General features: G+C 38.7%; 1 protein-coding gene across 1 annotated transcript; it reads left to right on the top strand.

Annotated features, from left to right (window-relative positions):
• The first annotated feature begins 13,738 nt into the window (after window positions 1-13,738).
• Window positions 13,739-16,761, top strand: LOC115981263 (amino acid transporter AVT1I-like). The gene is made up of 3 exons (XM_031103424.1): window positions 13,739-13,856; window positions 14,326-14,933; window positions 16,189-16,761. Exons 1-3 carry the CDS (start codon window positions 13,739-13,741, stop codon window positions 16,699-16,701), a joined length of 1,239 nt encoding a protein of 412 aa, XP_030959284.1. The 3' UTR covers window positions 16,702-16,761.
• Window positions 16,762-17,351: the final 590 nt, after the last annotated feature.

Genomic DNA, 17,351 nt, shown 5'->3' with positions numbered 1-17,351 from the left:
AAGATGACCAGTAGTTGGGTAAGGGTAAAGCGAAGGTTGTCCCTCAGAAGATGAAGGAGTTCAAGTCGAACCGATTTAACAACAACAACCGACCGAGGAGAGACTATGCAGAGCAATCCGGATCTGCCAACGCGCAGACAGTTCACACTGTGTTTCAAGATCCGATACATCAGGTTATGGAGAAAATCAAGAATGAGCCGTTCTTCAAATGACCAAATAAGATGGCAGAAGACCCCATGAAGTGCAACCAAAACCTGTATTGCCAATACCACCAAGAACCAGGGCATACCACCGAGGACTGTAGAAACTTGAAGAACCACTTAGACTAGCTGGTCCAAGAGGGAAAATTAAGTCACCTCCTACATCATTTCAGTGGTCGACAAGGACAGGCGAATATTGAGACACGAAGGGACACCTCTTTGAGACTGCCTATTGGCACGATAAATGTTATTCTTGCCGCCCTGGGAAAGACCGGCTCTTGTCCTTCCAGAGTAATGTCTGTAGCTCAGCTTCTCACCAAACATGACGATTGGGAGTCCAAAAAGGCCAAGAAGATAGCCTCACCCGTGCTGGGCTTCTCGGACGAAGATAAGGTCGGAACTATCCAACCCCACGATGATGCTTTGGTTGTCATGCTCAGGATTGGAGGATATGATGTGAGGAGAGTGCTAGTAGATCAGGGCAGCGCTGTGGAAGTAATGTACCCCGACCTATACAAGGGGCTGAATTTAAAACCCGAGGACTTAACGGCATACGATTCCCCTCTGGTAAGTTTCGAAGGGAAGACCGTTACTCCAAGGGGCCAAATTAGACTACCCATACAAACAAGTTCGGACGTGGTGGAGGTGGATTTCATCGTAGTTAACGCTTATTCACCCTACACGGCCATTGTAGCTAGCCCTTGGCTTCATATCCTAGGAGCTGTCTCTTCTACCCTGCACCAAAAGGTGAAGTACCCGTCGGAGGGCCAGGTCAAAGAGATTATGGGGGACCAGACCATGGCTAGACAGTACATGGTGGCTGCCATCTCACACCAACACAATGCTGAGCCCTCAGCCTCTACTGAAAGTGGCTTATAGCAATCAACCACCCCGGCATTGCACGGTGTTGAATCAGCCAAGGAGGCAAAATACAAGGATCTAGAAAAGGTTCCTGTGGGCATTGATCCAGAAAAATTCTTTCAAATCGACTCAGAACTACCTCCTCAAGAGAAAGAACTAATTGATTTTCTCAGAGAAAACGTAGACGTGTTTGCGTGGGATTCCTATGAGGCCCCAAGGGTTGATCTGGGCTTCATCTGCCACCACCCAAACGTTAATCCATTCATTACCCCTAAGAAGCAAACCCCCCTGCGTCCGTCGAAAGAGCATGCTAACGCTGTTAGGGATGAGGTGATGAAGCTTAAGAAAGCAGGGCTATCAAAGAAGTTTTTTACCCTGAATGGTTGGCCAATACTGTAGTGGTGAAAAAGAAGAGCGGAAAATAACGAGTCTGTGTAGACTTCACGGATCTGAATAAAGCTTGTCCAAAAGATTCATTCCCTATGCCCCGGATAGATCAATTGGTAGACGCGACCGCTGGGCACCGTCGAATGAGCTTCTTAGATGCCTTTCAAGGATACCATCAGATATCCCTGGCCATAGACGACCAAAAAAAGACAGTTTTTGTCACTCCCATTGGAAACTACCATTACAAGGTGATGCCTTTTGGCTTGAAAAACGTAGGGTCCACCTACTAAAGAATGATGACCAAAATGTTTGAGCCGCAGCTGGGTAAGAACATTGAAGTCTATATAGATGACATGGTGGTAAAGAGCAAAGTGGTGTTCGAACATGTGAGAGACCTCGGCAACATCTTTGAAATTCTAAGGAGACACAAGCTGCATCTCAACGCGTCCAAATGTTCATTTGGGGTAGGATCAGGAAAATTCTTGGGCTATATGGTGACCCACAGGGGGATCGAGGTCAGTCCCGATCAAATTAGGACTGTCCACAGCATGCAGCCACCTCGGAATCCCAAGGAGGTCCAAAGTTTACCGACATGATTGCTGCTTTAAATCGTTTTATTTCTCGGTCGGTGGATAGGTGTAGACCTTTCTTCCTCTTGTTATATAAATGGAAGGGATTTGAATGGACCGAAGAATGCGCTTTGGCCTTCCACCAACTTAAAGAGTATCTGTCTTGGCCACCAATCATGTCTAGTTCCGAGGCCGATGAGGTCTTGTTCACCTACATTGTTGTGACCCCTCATGCAGTAAGCCTAGTGCTGATATGAATGGACAATGGTGTACAACGACCAGTAAATTATGTGAGCAAATCATTGCATGAGGCTGAGACTCGCTACCTACCACTCGAAAAGGCCATCCTGGCAGTGGTTCAAGCTACACGAAAGCTTCCCCATTATTTCCAAGCACGCACAGTTATTATTCTAACCCAACTCCCACTCAGGTCCATACTCCGGAATGCTAATTATACAGGGAGAGTTGCTAAGTGGGGCACGATTCTAGGGGCTTTTGACATTAAGTACATGTCTCATACCTCCGTGAAGGGCTAAGTCCTTGCGGATCTGGTGGCTAAATTTACTGAACCCTCGCTAGAAGAAGTAGGGGCGCAAGGCATGGATAAAAAATCAGTTGGCACAATCTCTCTACAAGGGCCCATTTGCTGAAAGGTATATGTTGATGGCACGGCAAACCAAAGGGGCTCTAGTGTGGGGCTAGTCCTGGTTTCTCCTAAAAGGATTACCATCAAAAAATCACTAAGACTGGGCTTCACGGCCTCAAATTATGAGGCTAAATATGAAGCCCTGCTGGAAGGAATGTCTATGGTTTAGAAACTGGACGGAAAAGCTGTAAACATGTTTTCGGACTCAAGACTTGTTGTAGGCCAAGAATACGTTTCGATTCTTTTAGCTTACTGCATATCCCTAGAAGTGGAAACACACATGTCAACTCTTTGGCCACACTTGCCACCTCTTTGGCTCAATGTTTACCTCGGGTCATCCTTGTGGAAGATTTATACAAACCCTCGGTGACGAAAAGAGAAGTGATCCATGTCCACCACGTCAAAGTGGGACCTAGCTGGATGGACCCTTTGGTACTGTTTCTGAAAGAAGACATCTTACCTGAAGAGAAGAACAAAGCTGACAAGATACGAAGAAAAGCTTCTTGGTTCTAGCTATCCGAGGACCAGAAGCTGTATAAACGCTCCTTTTCTGGACAATACTTGCTCTGCGTACACCTTGAGGCCTCAGAACTAATCCTGGAGGAATTACGAAGGAATTTGTGGAAGCCATACAGGTCCTTATCCCATAGGGCCATCACCCAAGGCTATTGGTGGCCAAACATGCAGAAAGAAGCACATGAATACGTGAAGAAATGCGACTAGTGTTAGAGGTTTGCGGCAAACATACATCAACCAGGAGGGATCCTCAATCCACTGTTCAGCCCTTGGCCGTTCGTTCAGTAGGGCTTGGATATCATCGGGCCATTTCCCAAGGCAGCAGGGAACAAAAGATATTTGCTTGTCGACACTGACTACTTTACTAAATGGGTCGAAGCTGAACCTCTAGTGAATATCAGAGATGTGGACGTCAAAAAGTTTGTCTGGAAAAACATTGTTACCCGGTTCAGGGTCCCTCACTCCCTCATCTCGGACAATGGTCTCCAGTTTGATAGTAAGGCCTTCAGGAGGTACTGTTGCGAATTGGGAATTATGAATAGATATTCTACCCCAGCCTACCCCCAGGGGAATGGGCAAGCCAAGGCTGTTAACAAGGTCATAGTGAATGGATTTAAGAAGAGGTTAGATGACGCGAAGGGAAGGTGGGTGGAAGAACTACCACATGTCTTGTGGGCGTATCGAACCACACCCCACAGGTCAACTAGAGAGACCCCCTTCTTGATGACTTACAGAGCCGAGGCTGTTATTCCTCTAGAAACGGGTTTTCCAACACTAAAAACCAGCTCATTCTGTCTGAGCAACAATGATGGGTTGCTAGAAAAAAGCTTAGACCTTATTGAAGAAAGAAGGGAAAAAGCAATGGTCCAACTGGCGTACTACCAACACAAACTCAAGTAAGGTTATGATGTCAAAGTAAAGCTGAGACCATTAGTGCCTGGGGACTTAGTGTTGAGAAAAGTTCTGGGCAATGCTAAAAACCCAGTATGGGGGAAGTTGGGACCAAATTGGGAAGGGTCATATCGCATCACCTCAGTGGCTGGTATTGGGGCATATTTTCTAGAAGATTTAGATGAGCATGTTATACCACACCCTTGGAATGTAAATAACCTGAAAATGTACTATTATTAATGAAAATTTCCTCTCTCAATAAGTTCTTTTGTTGTACGAAGGCCTTGTGCTTCTTGTCTCTCAATCTAGCCCAATATTTAAACAGAACTTAAATCCTAGATGGCTCCTCGGACCACAAGTTTAGGGGAAATTAATTACTCTGTCATCCTTTCAAGTATTTAAACAGAACCTAAGTTCTGGATGACTCCTCGGACCACAGGCTTAGGGGAAATTAATTACTTTAGACATCCTTACAAGTATTTAAACAAAACCTAAGTCCTGGATGGCTCCTCGAACCACAGGCTTAGGAGAAATTAATTACTTTAGACATCCTTTCATGTATTTAAACGGAACCTAACTCCTGGATGGCTCCTCGAACCACAGGTTTAGGGGAAATTAATTACTCTATCATCCTTTCAAGTATTTAAACAGAACATAAGTCTTGGATGGCTCCTCGGACCACAGGCTTAGGGGAAATTAATTACTTTGTTATCCTTACAAGTATTTAAACAGAACCTAAGTCCTGGATGGCTCCTCGAACCATAGGCTTAGGGGAAATTAATTACTTTGTTATCCTTACAAGTATTTAAACAGAACCTAAGTCCTGGATGGCTCCTCGAACCACAAGCTTAGGGGAAATTAATTACTTTGTCATCTAAACATCCTTTCAAGTATTTAAACAAAACCTAAGTCCTGGATGGCTCCTCGGACCACAGGCTTAGAGGAAATTAATTACTTTAGATATCTAGCCACGTATTTAAACAGAACCTAAGTCCTGGACGGTTCCTCGGACCACAGGTTTAGGGGAAATTAACTACTTCGGACATCTTCTCAAGTATTAAATAGAACCTATGTCCTGCATGGATTCTTGAACCATAAGCTTAGAGGAAATTAACTACTTTTGACACACAAGAGCACTCTTATAAATGTTAAATAGAACTCAATATACGAGGTATATTACTTATCTCCCCTAAATTAAGTACTCATTGTATAAGGATTAATCCATGGTATAAGTGGATAGCAACTCTTTATTGCTAAATACATTATTAAACTCGTTTGTGATAATAATGACAAATTCTAACAGCGCAAAAAATAAAGATTCGAAGAATAAAAGGAAAGATTCATTCATTAACTTAAAAATTATATTACAAGCTACAAAAATCTCGGGAAGAGAAAAAGAAAAGTAAAACCTTACAACTACTTTTTCTTTGGATGGGGATCCTCCTTGGTAGTGGCAATCTTGGACCGGGCATCCCCATCTTTAGGCTTCTTAGCTACCTTAGCCTGAGAGATCACGTCCCTAATGGTGAAGGTATCCTCGGACGGAGCGTCACTGGCTGGAGGAAGGCCCTCTTTACCCATACCTGCTCTAGTAGAGGTCCCAACGTTAACGGTAAGATCTTGAGCGCTGGGAACCTGCTCAAGAGAAGGTAAGGGCAAAGCAACTGAGGAAGGGTCGGTTGGGATCTCTCTGATGGGCTCTGGAAAATACACTCTCTCTGCCCTCCTCAGCTTAGAGTCTGCCGGGACCCCTGCACTGTTAAGAGCTTCATTCCAGGTCACAGTGCAGTAGTCCCTGCACACTTCAGCTACCTCTTCAGCCAACCTCTACTCTGTCTCGAGCATCCCCCGCTCATAGGCTACTGTCTCTATGGCCTGAGCAGCGTCCTTGACTGCCTGGGCCTCTACCTTAGCCTTTTCCAGCTTGGCCTTCAAGCTCAGAACCGTAGCCTTCTCCGTGGCTAGATTCAGCTTTGTAGTGAAGAGAAGCTTACGCTGGTCCTCAGCCTAAGACTCGGCGGTTTTAAGCCCTGCCAAGGCACTTTGACGTTCATGCTTGAAAGTTTTGAGCTTCTCGGCCAGCTGAGTCTTTTCCTCTTTGACAGACCCAAGCGCCTTCTCCACCTTGCACCGAAAGTTAGACTCGGCCTTGAATTTATTGTGGGCACTTCTGATGCATTCTTCAGCCACAAAGACTTGTTGAGTGACCTGCATAAAACAACAAGAGGATTACACATAAAGAGTATATATGAATGGAAAAGGGAAATGAGTTGAGATGCAAATGAAACTGTATTCACCATCGCGAGGTCTCTTTTTAGAGACATAAACAGGTCAGGCTGCCTCATCCGCCTAAGGGCATCCATATCCTTTGGGAGGAGGAGGGGTTGCTCTAAGGCTTGGGCCAGGTACATGAAGTGCCTCCTGCTAGATTCCCTTATCATGGACTCATAGGGAATAGGGGCCCCGTCCATCTCTATCACAGGAGCCCATGTGCGCTACTGACGACGTGTCTCAACGTTGTCTCGGCTCTCCACAAACTTCGACCTCTTGTCTCGAGGGTCTTTTGTTTTTTGTTGTTTTGCGCCCTTTTGTGGAGGCATCTCCCTCTCTTCTTCGAGTCGGGATTGACGCGCGGACCTTGGTCAACAGAAGGAAGAGGAGGGGGAGGAGGAAGGTTGGCAGAGGTTTGGGTCTTAGGAGCTTCAGGCGGAGTTGCTCCCTTACCCCTGTTAGCCATCAGACCTTTTAAGCTCGGCCTCTTCTTAAGGTCCATAACCTCTGCTTCCTCGGAGCTTGTTTCAGTGAACGTAGCAGTCTGCCCTGGCTGATGAGCTATAGAAAACCTGTCGGACTCTGTCTCGGAGTCCAAAATCTCCACAGGCCTCTTGGGAGTTCTCTCCTCCTCAGCAAATTGAAATTTGTCTATCTCCTCCTCAAGTGACAAGTGTGAGGAGGAGGCTATCCCTTCCGCTGCTAGTACAGCTGCAAGTGGAACTTGTTGAAGTGGTATTGCAAATCGCGAAGGGTTCAGTTGAGCAGGCAATACCACGGGAGGTAGATCCCGCCTTGCGAGGAACTCTGGCTTGGAAACATCTTTCCGAGCAAGATGGGGGTTACCTGCTCTCAACGCTTGGCCTGCGTCTTGGTAGATGTGCGATAAAGGCTCGTAACCTAAGATAAGGTGAGAGGCCCGCAGCTGATTGTCCTCACTCACGAATATCTCCGATCTCAACAAAAAGTTGAGCTCGGGGACGTTGACAAAGCTGAGCTTTGGAGAGATGTGCTCTTTATCTGCAAAACATCTGAGAAGGCAAACATTGTTAAACCAACAATGAACATTATCCGAGGAGGCAGACTATCAAAAATGAACAAAAAGAGATCAAAAAATTAAGGTCTCGGCCAAAAGACCTGGTCCTAGGGTACCCCACCTAGTGTTCCTGCCCTAACTGGGCAATGAAGACTGTCGTGCCATCCCCCGGAGACAACTAGGTAATCATCCTTCATGCCTTTGTTGGACTTTGGGAGGCAGGATATCAATCTCACCTCATCGGATCGAGATTTAAGGTAATATCCTCCTGAAATGGAGTGACACTCGTACAGATGGGCAACATCGTGCCATGTGAGACTAAAGTTCATTTGGTCGTTTAATGCATCTACACAGTCTAAGACCCTAAACATATTGGGAGCACATTGATGTTGACATAATTTATGATTGAGTAGATAGTCCCTAGTTATTCTATCCATAGGAAGTGTCATGCCTCCCTCTATAAAGGCGATCATCAGAATGACAACTTCACCCCTTTTCCTATCCAAAAGTACACCTTCTGGAGGACAGTACTGTAGACCTACTCCTGGGGGGATGTGGTACCTGGCCCTAAAGCTCTCCATGCTAGCCAGAGAATCTACCAAATACTTGAATCTACCCATTTGAATGAACGAAAATACCTCAAAAAGAAGTTACTAAAACGAAAGAAAAGAAGGCTGAGGAGGATGGCCGAGATTAAAAGGGAGAATATAAAAGAACAAGAACTTACGAGAATAAGTATGTTTATCTCTGTTATTTTTAAAAGACTTACGAAGAGATCTCGAAGAAAAGGTTTCAAAAGCTTTGCAATTTAGAGAGTTCTGTGAGTTAGAGCGCTGGAGATCACTAGGGAGCTTGAACATTGGTAAAGTAAAAAGAGAATACATACCCTCAAGGCTTTATATAGGAGATGGAAATGAGAGGGAGTTATCCCGCTCAAATTTTTAGGAAGAGTCCTAGCCGTTGGATCTGGGGGACAACACGCCGCCTAGAGCAATTAATGATGCTTCGTGGATAGCGAAACGTCAGAGATAACCATAACGCACAGAAAACTGAATTTCCACACGTGTGAGCAACAAAATCAAATGGAATTAGTTCTTAAAAAATCAAAACCTCACTCTTCTTCTCAGATAAAAAGAAACCCGAGGTTTTAAGGGGCTATTGTAGGGGCAAGGACCCAAGATCGTATATTGGGCCTTGGGTTTTATCCGAGGGGATAAATAGGTCCGAGGAGAAATAAATAATTATGAGATATTCTCAAACCAAGTTCCATAAGTGGAGAGCAAATGAATGGCTATCCGAGGAGTACATAGTCCTCAAACTTAATGAATATGGTTCAAAATATATAACCCAACAATTAAAGTGTCTTACCGAGAAGGTTCAATGATAGGGATGTACTTCATGGACATGTGAGAAGGAAGAGAACCTAAAAATATCTAAGAGAAGGCTGACACCACCGCATTAAATGCACAATAGCTACTTTACTGGCCGCATTTATGTGGAGAAGACCTCTGAACAATGCTACCTTGGCTACCGCAACTCACAGAGAGCTGGGGAAGGTGGCTGATGGGACAAGTATTCAAGTAGGGGTTCAGATAATCAATAAGTGGAGGGTGAAGATGACTCAAAAGAAGATATATAAGGTGGAAGACTCTTCATGAAAAAGGGATAGATAAAATAGAGAGAGAACATTGTAGCAATCTAAACTGTCTTAGTATCCAACTGTGATCAATATACAATAATTGTGGCCTCTTCGGACTGAAAGTCCATTGATATCAATATCTCTTATTTGTGCTTGATTGTCATTTAGTCCAATACTAGCCGTTGTCCAATTCACTAGGACTTAGTTCTTTAACCCATTCTTTACAAATTCATTGTATTAGGCTCATTGGACCAAGACTTTATACATTTTGGGTTTGGACCCCAAATTGTGACCCTACATATATATATCATTGTAATAAGGGTATAAAAGAATAAACATATATAAAATATGAACTACATTTTTTATTCCCTCACTTTTCTCTTAAACCTAACTCAACCAAACAAATGAGTTTTCTGTTTCTCTATTTTCCCTACCAAACACATAAAAAATTTCTCCCATGTCTATCCCTCAGCTTTCTCGTCCTTGAAACAAACTAAGCATTAAGGCTTGGACTTGGAGAGGTACTTTTTAAATACATATTTAATCTTATTTACAATGCATGCACGTACATGATGATCAAACAACAGAAAACCATTTTTGACTAGTAGGCTTGGCCCAGCATAGCAATCAATTGTCCTTGTATATATAGAATATTTTAGATACAATTTTCTTCCACTCGAAAACGTGCTCAATGATATAGCTTTTCCCTCTAATTAACATTATGAAATTCCAAAAGACTCTAATCATATACTCTAATGTAATGTAATGAAATGAAATTACAAACGCCTAAAGGAGCGGGAGAGTGCTTTTGGGTATACTTACTTTGATCTGTGTGATCGATGTCGGTGTGCAATTTATAGTGTTTGGGTTTTTTAGTATCAGACTACTGGATAAATATATAATAATATAACTTTTCATAGGATTTTTTTTAATGAATTAAATTGTCTCTTTATAAGTTTGCAAAGCATAAAAAATTACCATTAGATATTTATTAACTATTTTAAGTTTTTGTATTTTAGAATTATTAATGACAATTTTATTTAACTTTATGATAAGTGCTAAGGGTAAGGCTAATTTTATTGATTTATTTAACTTAAATAATAAATTGGATAAAAATACATTTATATTTTAAAAAATAATTGTTTTAAAATTAAGTTGTACTTGACCAATAAATTATCCCAAACAGAGGTTAGGAGTAATGAGAATAACACTTTATTTTATTTGAGTAAATTTATTGGTAAGCAATAAATTTTATTTCCTACTGTAAATAATAGATGTTACTATTGTGCTGATACTTAAATTAAGATCTCTCTCTCTCTCTCTCTCTCAATTATTAACCTATAATTCGCACTACTCCTAGCCTCTCTTTCTCAATATATTATTATATTAAAAAGAAGATTAAGTATCTGTTTGGATACACGTTACGTTTGTTGCATCTGGCGTTTCCTGCCTTTTTTTTTTTTTTTTTCTTCTTTTTCTTCTTCTTCTTTTGATTATATTTCTGACTTTTCAGCTACTTTTCATCAGTTTGTGGGTCTCATGCACTGTTCACGGGACCCACAAACTTCACTTTTCAGTAACTTTTTCATTAAAAATTAGTCCCACGGCACTATTCACACATTAAAATTATTTTGCTACAGTGTTTTCAGTTTTCAGTTTTCAATTTCAGTAAAATAAGTTCTATCCAAACGGACCCTAAGTAGGCAAGTTGATCGGGCAAGCAATAAATTAATGTTTCAATGATGACATGACACTAATGTTTTTCTTTTAAGAATCCACTAATATAATTTTAACAATTAGATCTCTTGGAAATTTATAGTTTAAAAAATGTGTTACTTTTGCAAAGTTACATGTAAAACTTAGGTATAATTATAGGATCTAATGTACCCACCTAAATTTTACGGGGATATTTGCAGACTAACATTGTGAAGGGATAAAATATAGTAAGTTAATACGGGTTTGAAAGATTATTGCAAACTAGCATCTCAAGTTTTAAAAACTCGAGTTCCATATAAAACTCAACACTTAAAGACTCGCTTCCTACTTGCTGAGTTGGACACGTTTATGCCACATAAATCTCAAGTTTTTAAGAGTCGAGTCTAAAAAAACATGAATCTTGAGTTTTTTACACTTGATTTCAAACACAAAAAAGTACAAACCCAGAAAAAGAAGAAAGAACCCGAAGAAAGAAAAAAGTACAAACCCAGAAAAAAAAAAAAAAAAAAATCCACAACAAAGAAGAAGACCCACAGCACACACAAATCCAGTCTCCATCAAGCAAATCTCAATCATCTATCTACGATACAGTTCACGGTCTCCATCATCGAGTAAACGATCTGAACAAATTACACACAACTCTTAAAGATGTGAATGATTTGAAAGAAAAAGCTATGGAAGAGAGACAAACAAGATTGAGTCTTTTTATTGATTTTTCAACCAAAACTGCCTTAGCTGGTCTAATGCCTATGTGGGCATTGCTTGCTTTTTGTTGTCTTGGTTTGTGTTGAAAAGGGTCTTGTTGCTTTTTGGGTTTTGAAGGGTTGAACATTTGCTGGAGATTGGTGGGTTGGTTCTTGATTGGAGCTTTTTCTTTCTAAAGTCAGGTACGTTCGTGGCATTGTATTCCATAGCTACGCACTGGAACTCGAGTCTTAGAGACTCGAGTTCCGCGTGGATTCCATGTGGAATTTTTATTCACACCAGGTGTCTCAGAACTCTGGAACTCGAGTTTTTAAAACTTGATTTGCTATTGAACTTGAGTTTTAAAAACTTGAGATGCTAGTTTTCCACTTTCTTTCGTAACTTGTCAATTAACAAAATTCTTCTAATAATAAGGTTAAATAGAAAAAAAATTCTAAATTTTACCCATAGTGTAACTTTACAAAAGTTCCATCTTTTTTAGGTCATAGATTATTAAAAGATTTCATGGTTGATACACTGCTAACCTATCGTTATCAAAATATTTATTGTTTGCCATATCATCTTGCTTCCTTTTATTTATATATATATAGAGGATTTTTTTTTTTTTTTTTCTGAGAAGAAATAATATTAAGGAAAGTAGTCCTCGTATTATTAAAATGCAAAACTCAGTCAATCAGGTACATCAACTTGCCTCTTTAATGGTATCTTCTTAATAGCTCATTAATTTTATTAAGAGGTAGAGGTTAGGAATAATGAGAATTATATTGACAATTTTTTTTTTATAAAGTATCAACACAATAGTAACAAACACTTATGTACCACTGTTCTATATATATATATATGTGTGTGTGTGTGTGTGTGTGTGTGTATTTTAAAAACCTATGTACCACTGGTAAGTTGAACCGGCATGATACCTCCCTAGCATAAAGAAATGAAGTGGTCTCAGTTCGAATCGTAGGGGGAGGGGTGGGGTATTTAATATTTATGTATTAATATTTATAACCAATTTTTTTTACAAAAAACATCTATGTAGGAATGTGATGTCTATAAACTATAAAGTCTGTAAATAACTTCTATTTTTTTTATTTAGTAAATAACCTTTATTTATTTTCCATGTGAAGTTACTAGCTATTAGGAGAAAAAAAAATTCTCTATACAAAGTTTTGAACCTTTTTTTACATTTACATCCTAATAAATTCATATGCTATCACAAAATAAACCAATAAAATTGCTATTGCATTCCAACTTTGCTTCCCAGAATTATCACAAAAAAGAAGAAAAAAAATTACATTTCTACTATCATAATAAATAAAATTAAAAAAAAAATCCAAAGTTAACTTAGTTTATTTAAAAAAAAACAAGAAAGAGATATAACAAAGTTCAAGCATGTTTACCCTATTTTTATTATATTTCCCATCACCTTTCACTCTCCTCTTGTCTCTTTCTATTTTAACATACATGCCCCCCTAGCTTTTGAATTTTCTCTTTAAACAATATATAAAAATCATTAGATATGTACAAGTCTATAGGCCCCCTTGAAAAATTTTCCTGGCTTCACCATAACAATGTACCTATCAAACTTAAAAAAAAAAAAAAAAAAAAAAAACAAAACAAAACAAACAAACAAAACTGACTAAGCTCTCCCCATCCTAAAAGAGTGCACAATTTCTTTGACTGTAATAAAAGCAACGTATGCTTTTTAAGTAAAGCTTCTACTTAATTGCAAGTAAATATGTATATATAAAATGTGTTTCGATAGTTCAACAAGTAAAATATTTTTGTCGTTAAATAAAAAAGTATTAGGTATTGATTTCTGTCTACACCACATCATAAAGAAATCCATTCATATTTTGTTTTGATGATAAAGAGTAATTATCACACTCTCATTCAAATCTCATCGTATTCGTATCTATAAGAATAATTAAAGTATAGAAAAAGTATGAGTAGTATTACAAAGAAGCACGTCTCCTCTCCTTGGAAGAGGACCTAAAGTTGAAGGAATCGCCATAGAAGGAAAGGTTTGAATCATTGTGACATGTTGAGTGCGTTTCCTTTTTTTATAGATTTTTTTCTGTCCTAGTATTGCTTGCTATTTTTGAAATTGAATTCCTATCTACTCATTTTCACTCACTTTTTTTTTTTTTTTTGGGCTAAGCATTTTCACTATCACCTTTCAGGAACCAATTGCGTAGTCAATTATTGTTTCAATTATTAAATAAAAAGGGCAAATTATCCCAAAAGCTTTATCAGTTTCTCTCTATAAATGAACCGACACTTTGTATATATAGTGGGCAAAAAAAGATGGAACACCTAGAAGCAGAGGGAGTGGAGAGCCAAAACCAGCTCCCACAGTTGGAGCAACCAGGCAAAGGCACCACCTTTCTCAAAACTTGCTTCAATGGGGTCAATACCATATCAGGTCTCTCTCTCTCTCTTAGAGAGTATGCTTTTTATATCGAGTAATGCTAGGAAATCAACATTTTTCACAAATTTTTTTTAATAATTGTTGACAGAGTTTATTGTGATTAGAGTAATATCACATTTCACTTAGTCTACCACTTAGAGTACTTTTATCATGCACCAATCACAATAAGGAATGTCAATAGTTGTGAAAAATGTTGTCTTTAAACATACCATTTTGTGTCATAGGGCTACTTAGAAACAAACTAAACATGATTCTTCCGGTTAATAAGCTTATGATTCTTCCTGTGAATCACTGCTTGACTGCTTATGGCTGCATGGTTTATTCTAGATTATGAATTTATGTATTCAGATGTCATGACTGACCATTGATGCACGTATTGAATCTATTTAGCATGAAATTGTGCATGCAAATGTCTGTGACCACAAACATAGTGATATTTAGCATGAATATCTATCTATTCCAGGTGTGGGGATACTATCAATTCCATATGCACTTTCACAAGGAGGGTGGCTGAGCTTGCTATTTCTATTCCTAGTAGCAATTCTCTGCTGGTACACAGGATTACTCCTACGACGGTGTATGTCTGCAAAACCTACCATCAAAAATTATCCTGATATAGGTGAGGCAGCCTTTGGATACAAAGGAAGAGCCATGGTATCCATGTTCCTGTATCTTGAGCTGTACTTAGTTGCAGTTACGTTTCTGATATTAGAAGGTGACAATTTAGACAAGTTGTTTCCAGACATGGGGTTCAAAATTGCAGGCCTAAAGGTTCGAGGGAAACAAGGCTTTATTCTGCTTACTGCCCTTATAATTCTGCCAACTACATGGTTGAGGAGTTTTAGTATCTTGTCCTATTTTTCTGCTGGAGGGGTCATGGCTTCTGTTATTGTGGTTGGTTGTGTTTTCTGGGCTGGTGCAGCTGATGGTGTGGGGTTCCATGAAGGGGGCAAGCTTTTGAATGTGGGTGGCTTGCCTACTACTATAAGCTTGTTCACCTTCTGTTATTCTGGTCATGCAGTTTTCCCAACACTCTGCAATTCCATGAAAGATAAAAGCCAGTTCTCTAAGGTAAGAAATAGTACTCCACTACCTATTTAGCAAATAGCAAGTAAGAAAGATTGAGAAATAGAACCATCTGATTTAATTTGTTTTCTCAAAGTTACAGGTCAAAATTAAAAATAATTGGTAGATTTATTATATATATATAATTCGATAGTTACAACATTGGGAATGAGAGATTTAAACATAGGTATTGGGTTACACGTGTGAGTGAAGTCCCACATTGAATAAAGATGACAAGAATGAGTGGTTAATATAACATAATTGAGCACATACCCATTGGGCTTAGGCCTTTTGGGTTAAAGTGTGTCTCTATATGTTATATTAATTATTTAAGGAAGCTCCCCAAGATGTTTATCCCCCCAACAATAGGACGTTTTTATTGGAAATACTAAGAGGTTTCCGTTTAATAATCTTACACTACTCAATAAATTTTTTTATTAAATTTGTATTTTGAAAAATCAACAAGTTGGAGTACATTTGCCTTTTATAAACTCCATGAGCAATTGTTATCTCATATAAAATGTTTAAATTTCATTTTTTTTTCTTTTCTTTAAAAAAAATTATACATAAAATATGAATTCATGGATTGTATAGTAAATACTAAATAGCATGATAGAATCCAATTAATATGAAATTTGGTGTGCATGTTAAGGAGAATGCAAACTTAAGATCTAGTGAAATATTTGAAATTATTAATTCAATAAAAAGACATTAAGTGGTGCAAATAGAAACACAAATTTATATCAAGTGTTACAATAGTTTTTAACTTTTTAAAAAATAAATAGTTTACAAATCCAAACTTTGGATTACATATTTTCATTTTTGTTGATATCCATACCAAGTTTCATGTTAATTGAATATTATTTACTATCTAATCCATAAACTCATGTTTTGTGTATAATTTTAAATTTTAAAAAACTTGAAATTTGAACATTTTAAGATGAGATAGTTGTTGATCTTCATGCAAGCATGGGAGATAAAAAGAGATAATGATTCATCAAAATACTCTTTTAATAATGTCCTTGTATATATATATAAACCAAAACAACATCAAAAGAAGAGAGAGAAGGGGGTGGGGGGGGGAAGAAAACAAACCAAAGTCATTGTACCTCAGCTAATGAAAGGAAATTTCATTGAATATTCAGCAAAAAAAAGTACAATCGTTGATTCCACTACAGGCTCTTTTAACGTTAAAATAAAAAGGTTGAAGATTGTAAAGCATTAACAGGTTCTTTTTCACTTCTTTTGTCTCTTATTGCAGGTTTTGCTGGTCTGTTTTGTCACTAGCACCATCAACTATGGATCAATGGGCATCCTAGGCTACCTAATGTACGGAGAAAATTTGAACTCTCAAGTGACATTAAATCTTCCAATTAGAAAAATTAATACAAAAATAGCAATTTACACTACACTAGTGAATCCCCTTGCTAAGTATGCAGTTATAATAACTCCTATTGCTGATGCTATTGAATACAAATTTCCTTCTGGAAGCAGTCGATTAAGTAGTGTCCTCATCAGAACAGCAATTGTGATCAGCACAGCAGTTATGGCATTGACAGTACCATTTTTTGGCTACGTTATGGCATTTGTTGGTGCTTTTTTGAGTGTCACAGCCTCAATGTTGTTACCATGCCTATGTTACCTAAAGATTAACAAAACTGCCCGAAGTTTTGGGTTAGAGTTAATAATAATAGTGGGGATCTTAGTTATAGGTTCTTTTGTTGGTGTAGTGGGTACCTATACTTCTCTGAAACAAATTGTAAACCATCTCTGACGTTCAAGATGGCAACTTGAACTTGTGATTAATAAGATTAACTAATAAGTTTGATTCTTACCAGATGAAAATACAAGTTCTACCCAGTAAGCATATAAGTCGGCTCACAGAAGAATAAAAAAGACATGCAACACAAATTCAATTTTCTGTTAATGAAATAAGCAGCAAAAGTAATTGATAATTTCATATTTGCATATTTAGACCAAAAGAAATAATCAAAGCTATAATATTCTCCCCCACTAAGATACAAATTTCTTACTAACCACTGATGATGTTATCCCAAATGACTTGCACAGATGATGGTGATTCGGAGTATTTTTCACTTTGCATCATGAAAATTTAGCAATTAAATCTCTCTTCAAAGCTTAAAATGGGATAAAATTCTATAACAGGTAAAAAGAACCCTCTAGGAAACTTGGCCTAAAGAATCAGCCAAATTCAAGCTCTTCTGGCACTCCATACCATACAAGTCTACGTTCATGTCATATACTCATATCTGAATTCAAGTTGCTGTGTAGTATAATACACAGTCATGTGTAGCTGTGGCTAGGCTTAGACATATAAAAGTTTCTGCTGGGATCAGTACCAGGTTAAGCATAAAGTAGAAGAAATTCTGTCGAAGACTACACTAGCCATTATCAGATCTGCTA

Source organism: Quercus lobata, chromosome 3 (assembly GCF_001633185.2).
Source record: "Quercus lobata isolate SW786 chromosome 3, ValleyOak3.0 Primary Assembly, whole genome shotgun sequence".
NCBI classification, from domain to species: domain Eukaryota; kingdom Viridiplantae; phylum Streptophyta; class Magnoliopsida; order Fagales; family Fagaceae; genus Quercus; species Quercus lobata.
Note: the sequence above shows the minus strand (reverse complement) of the source record. Positions and strands in the feature narration are given on the sequence as shown.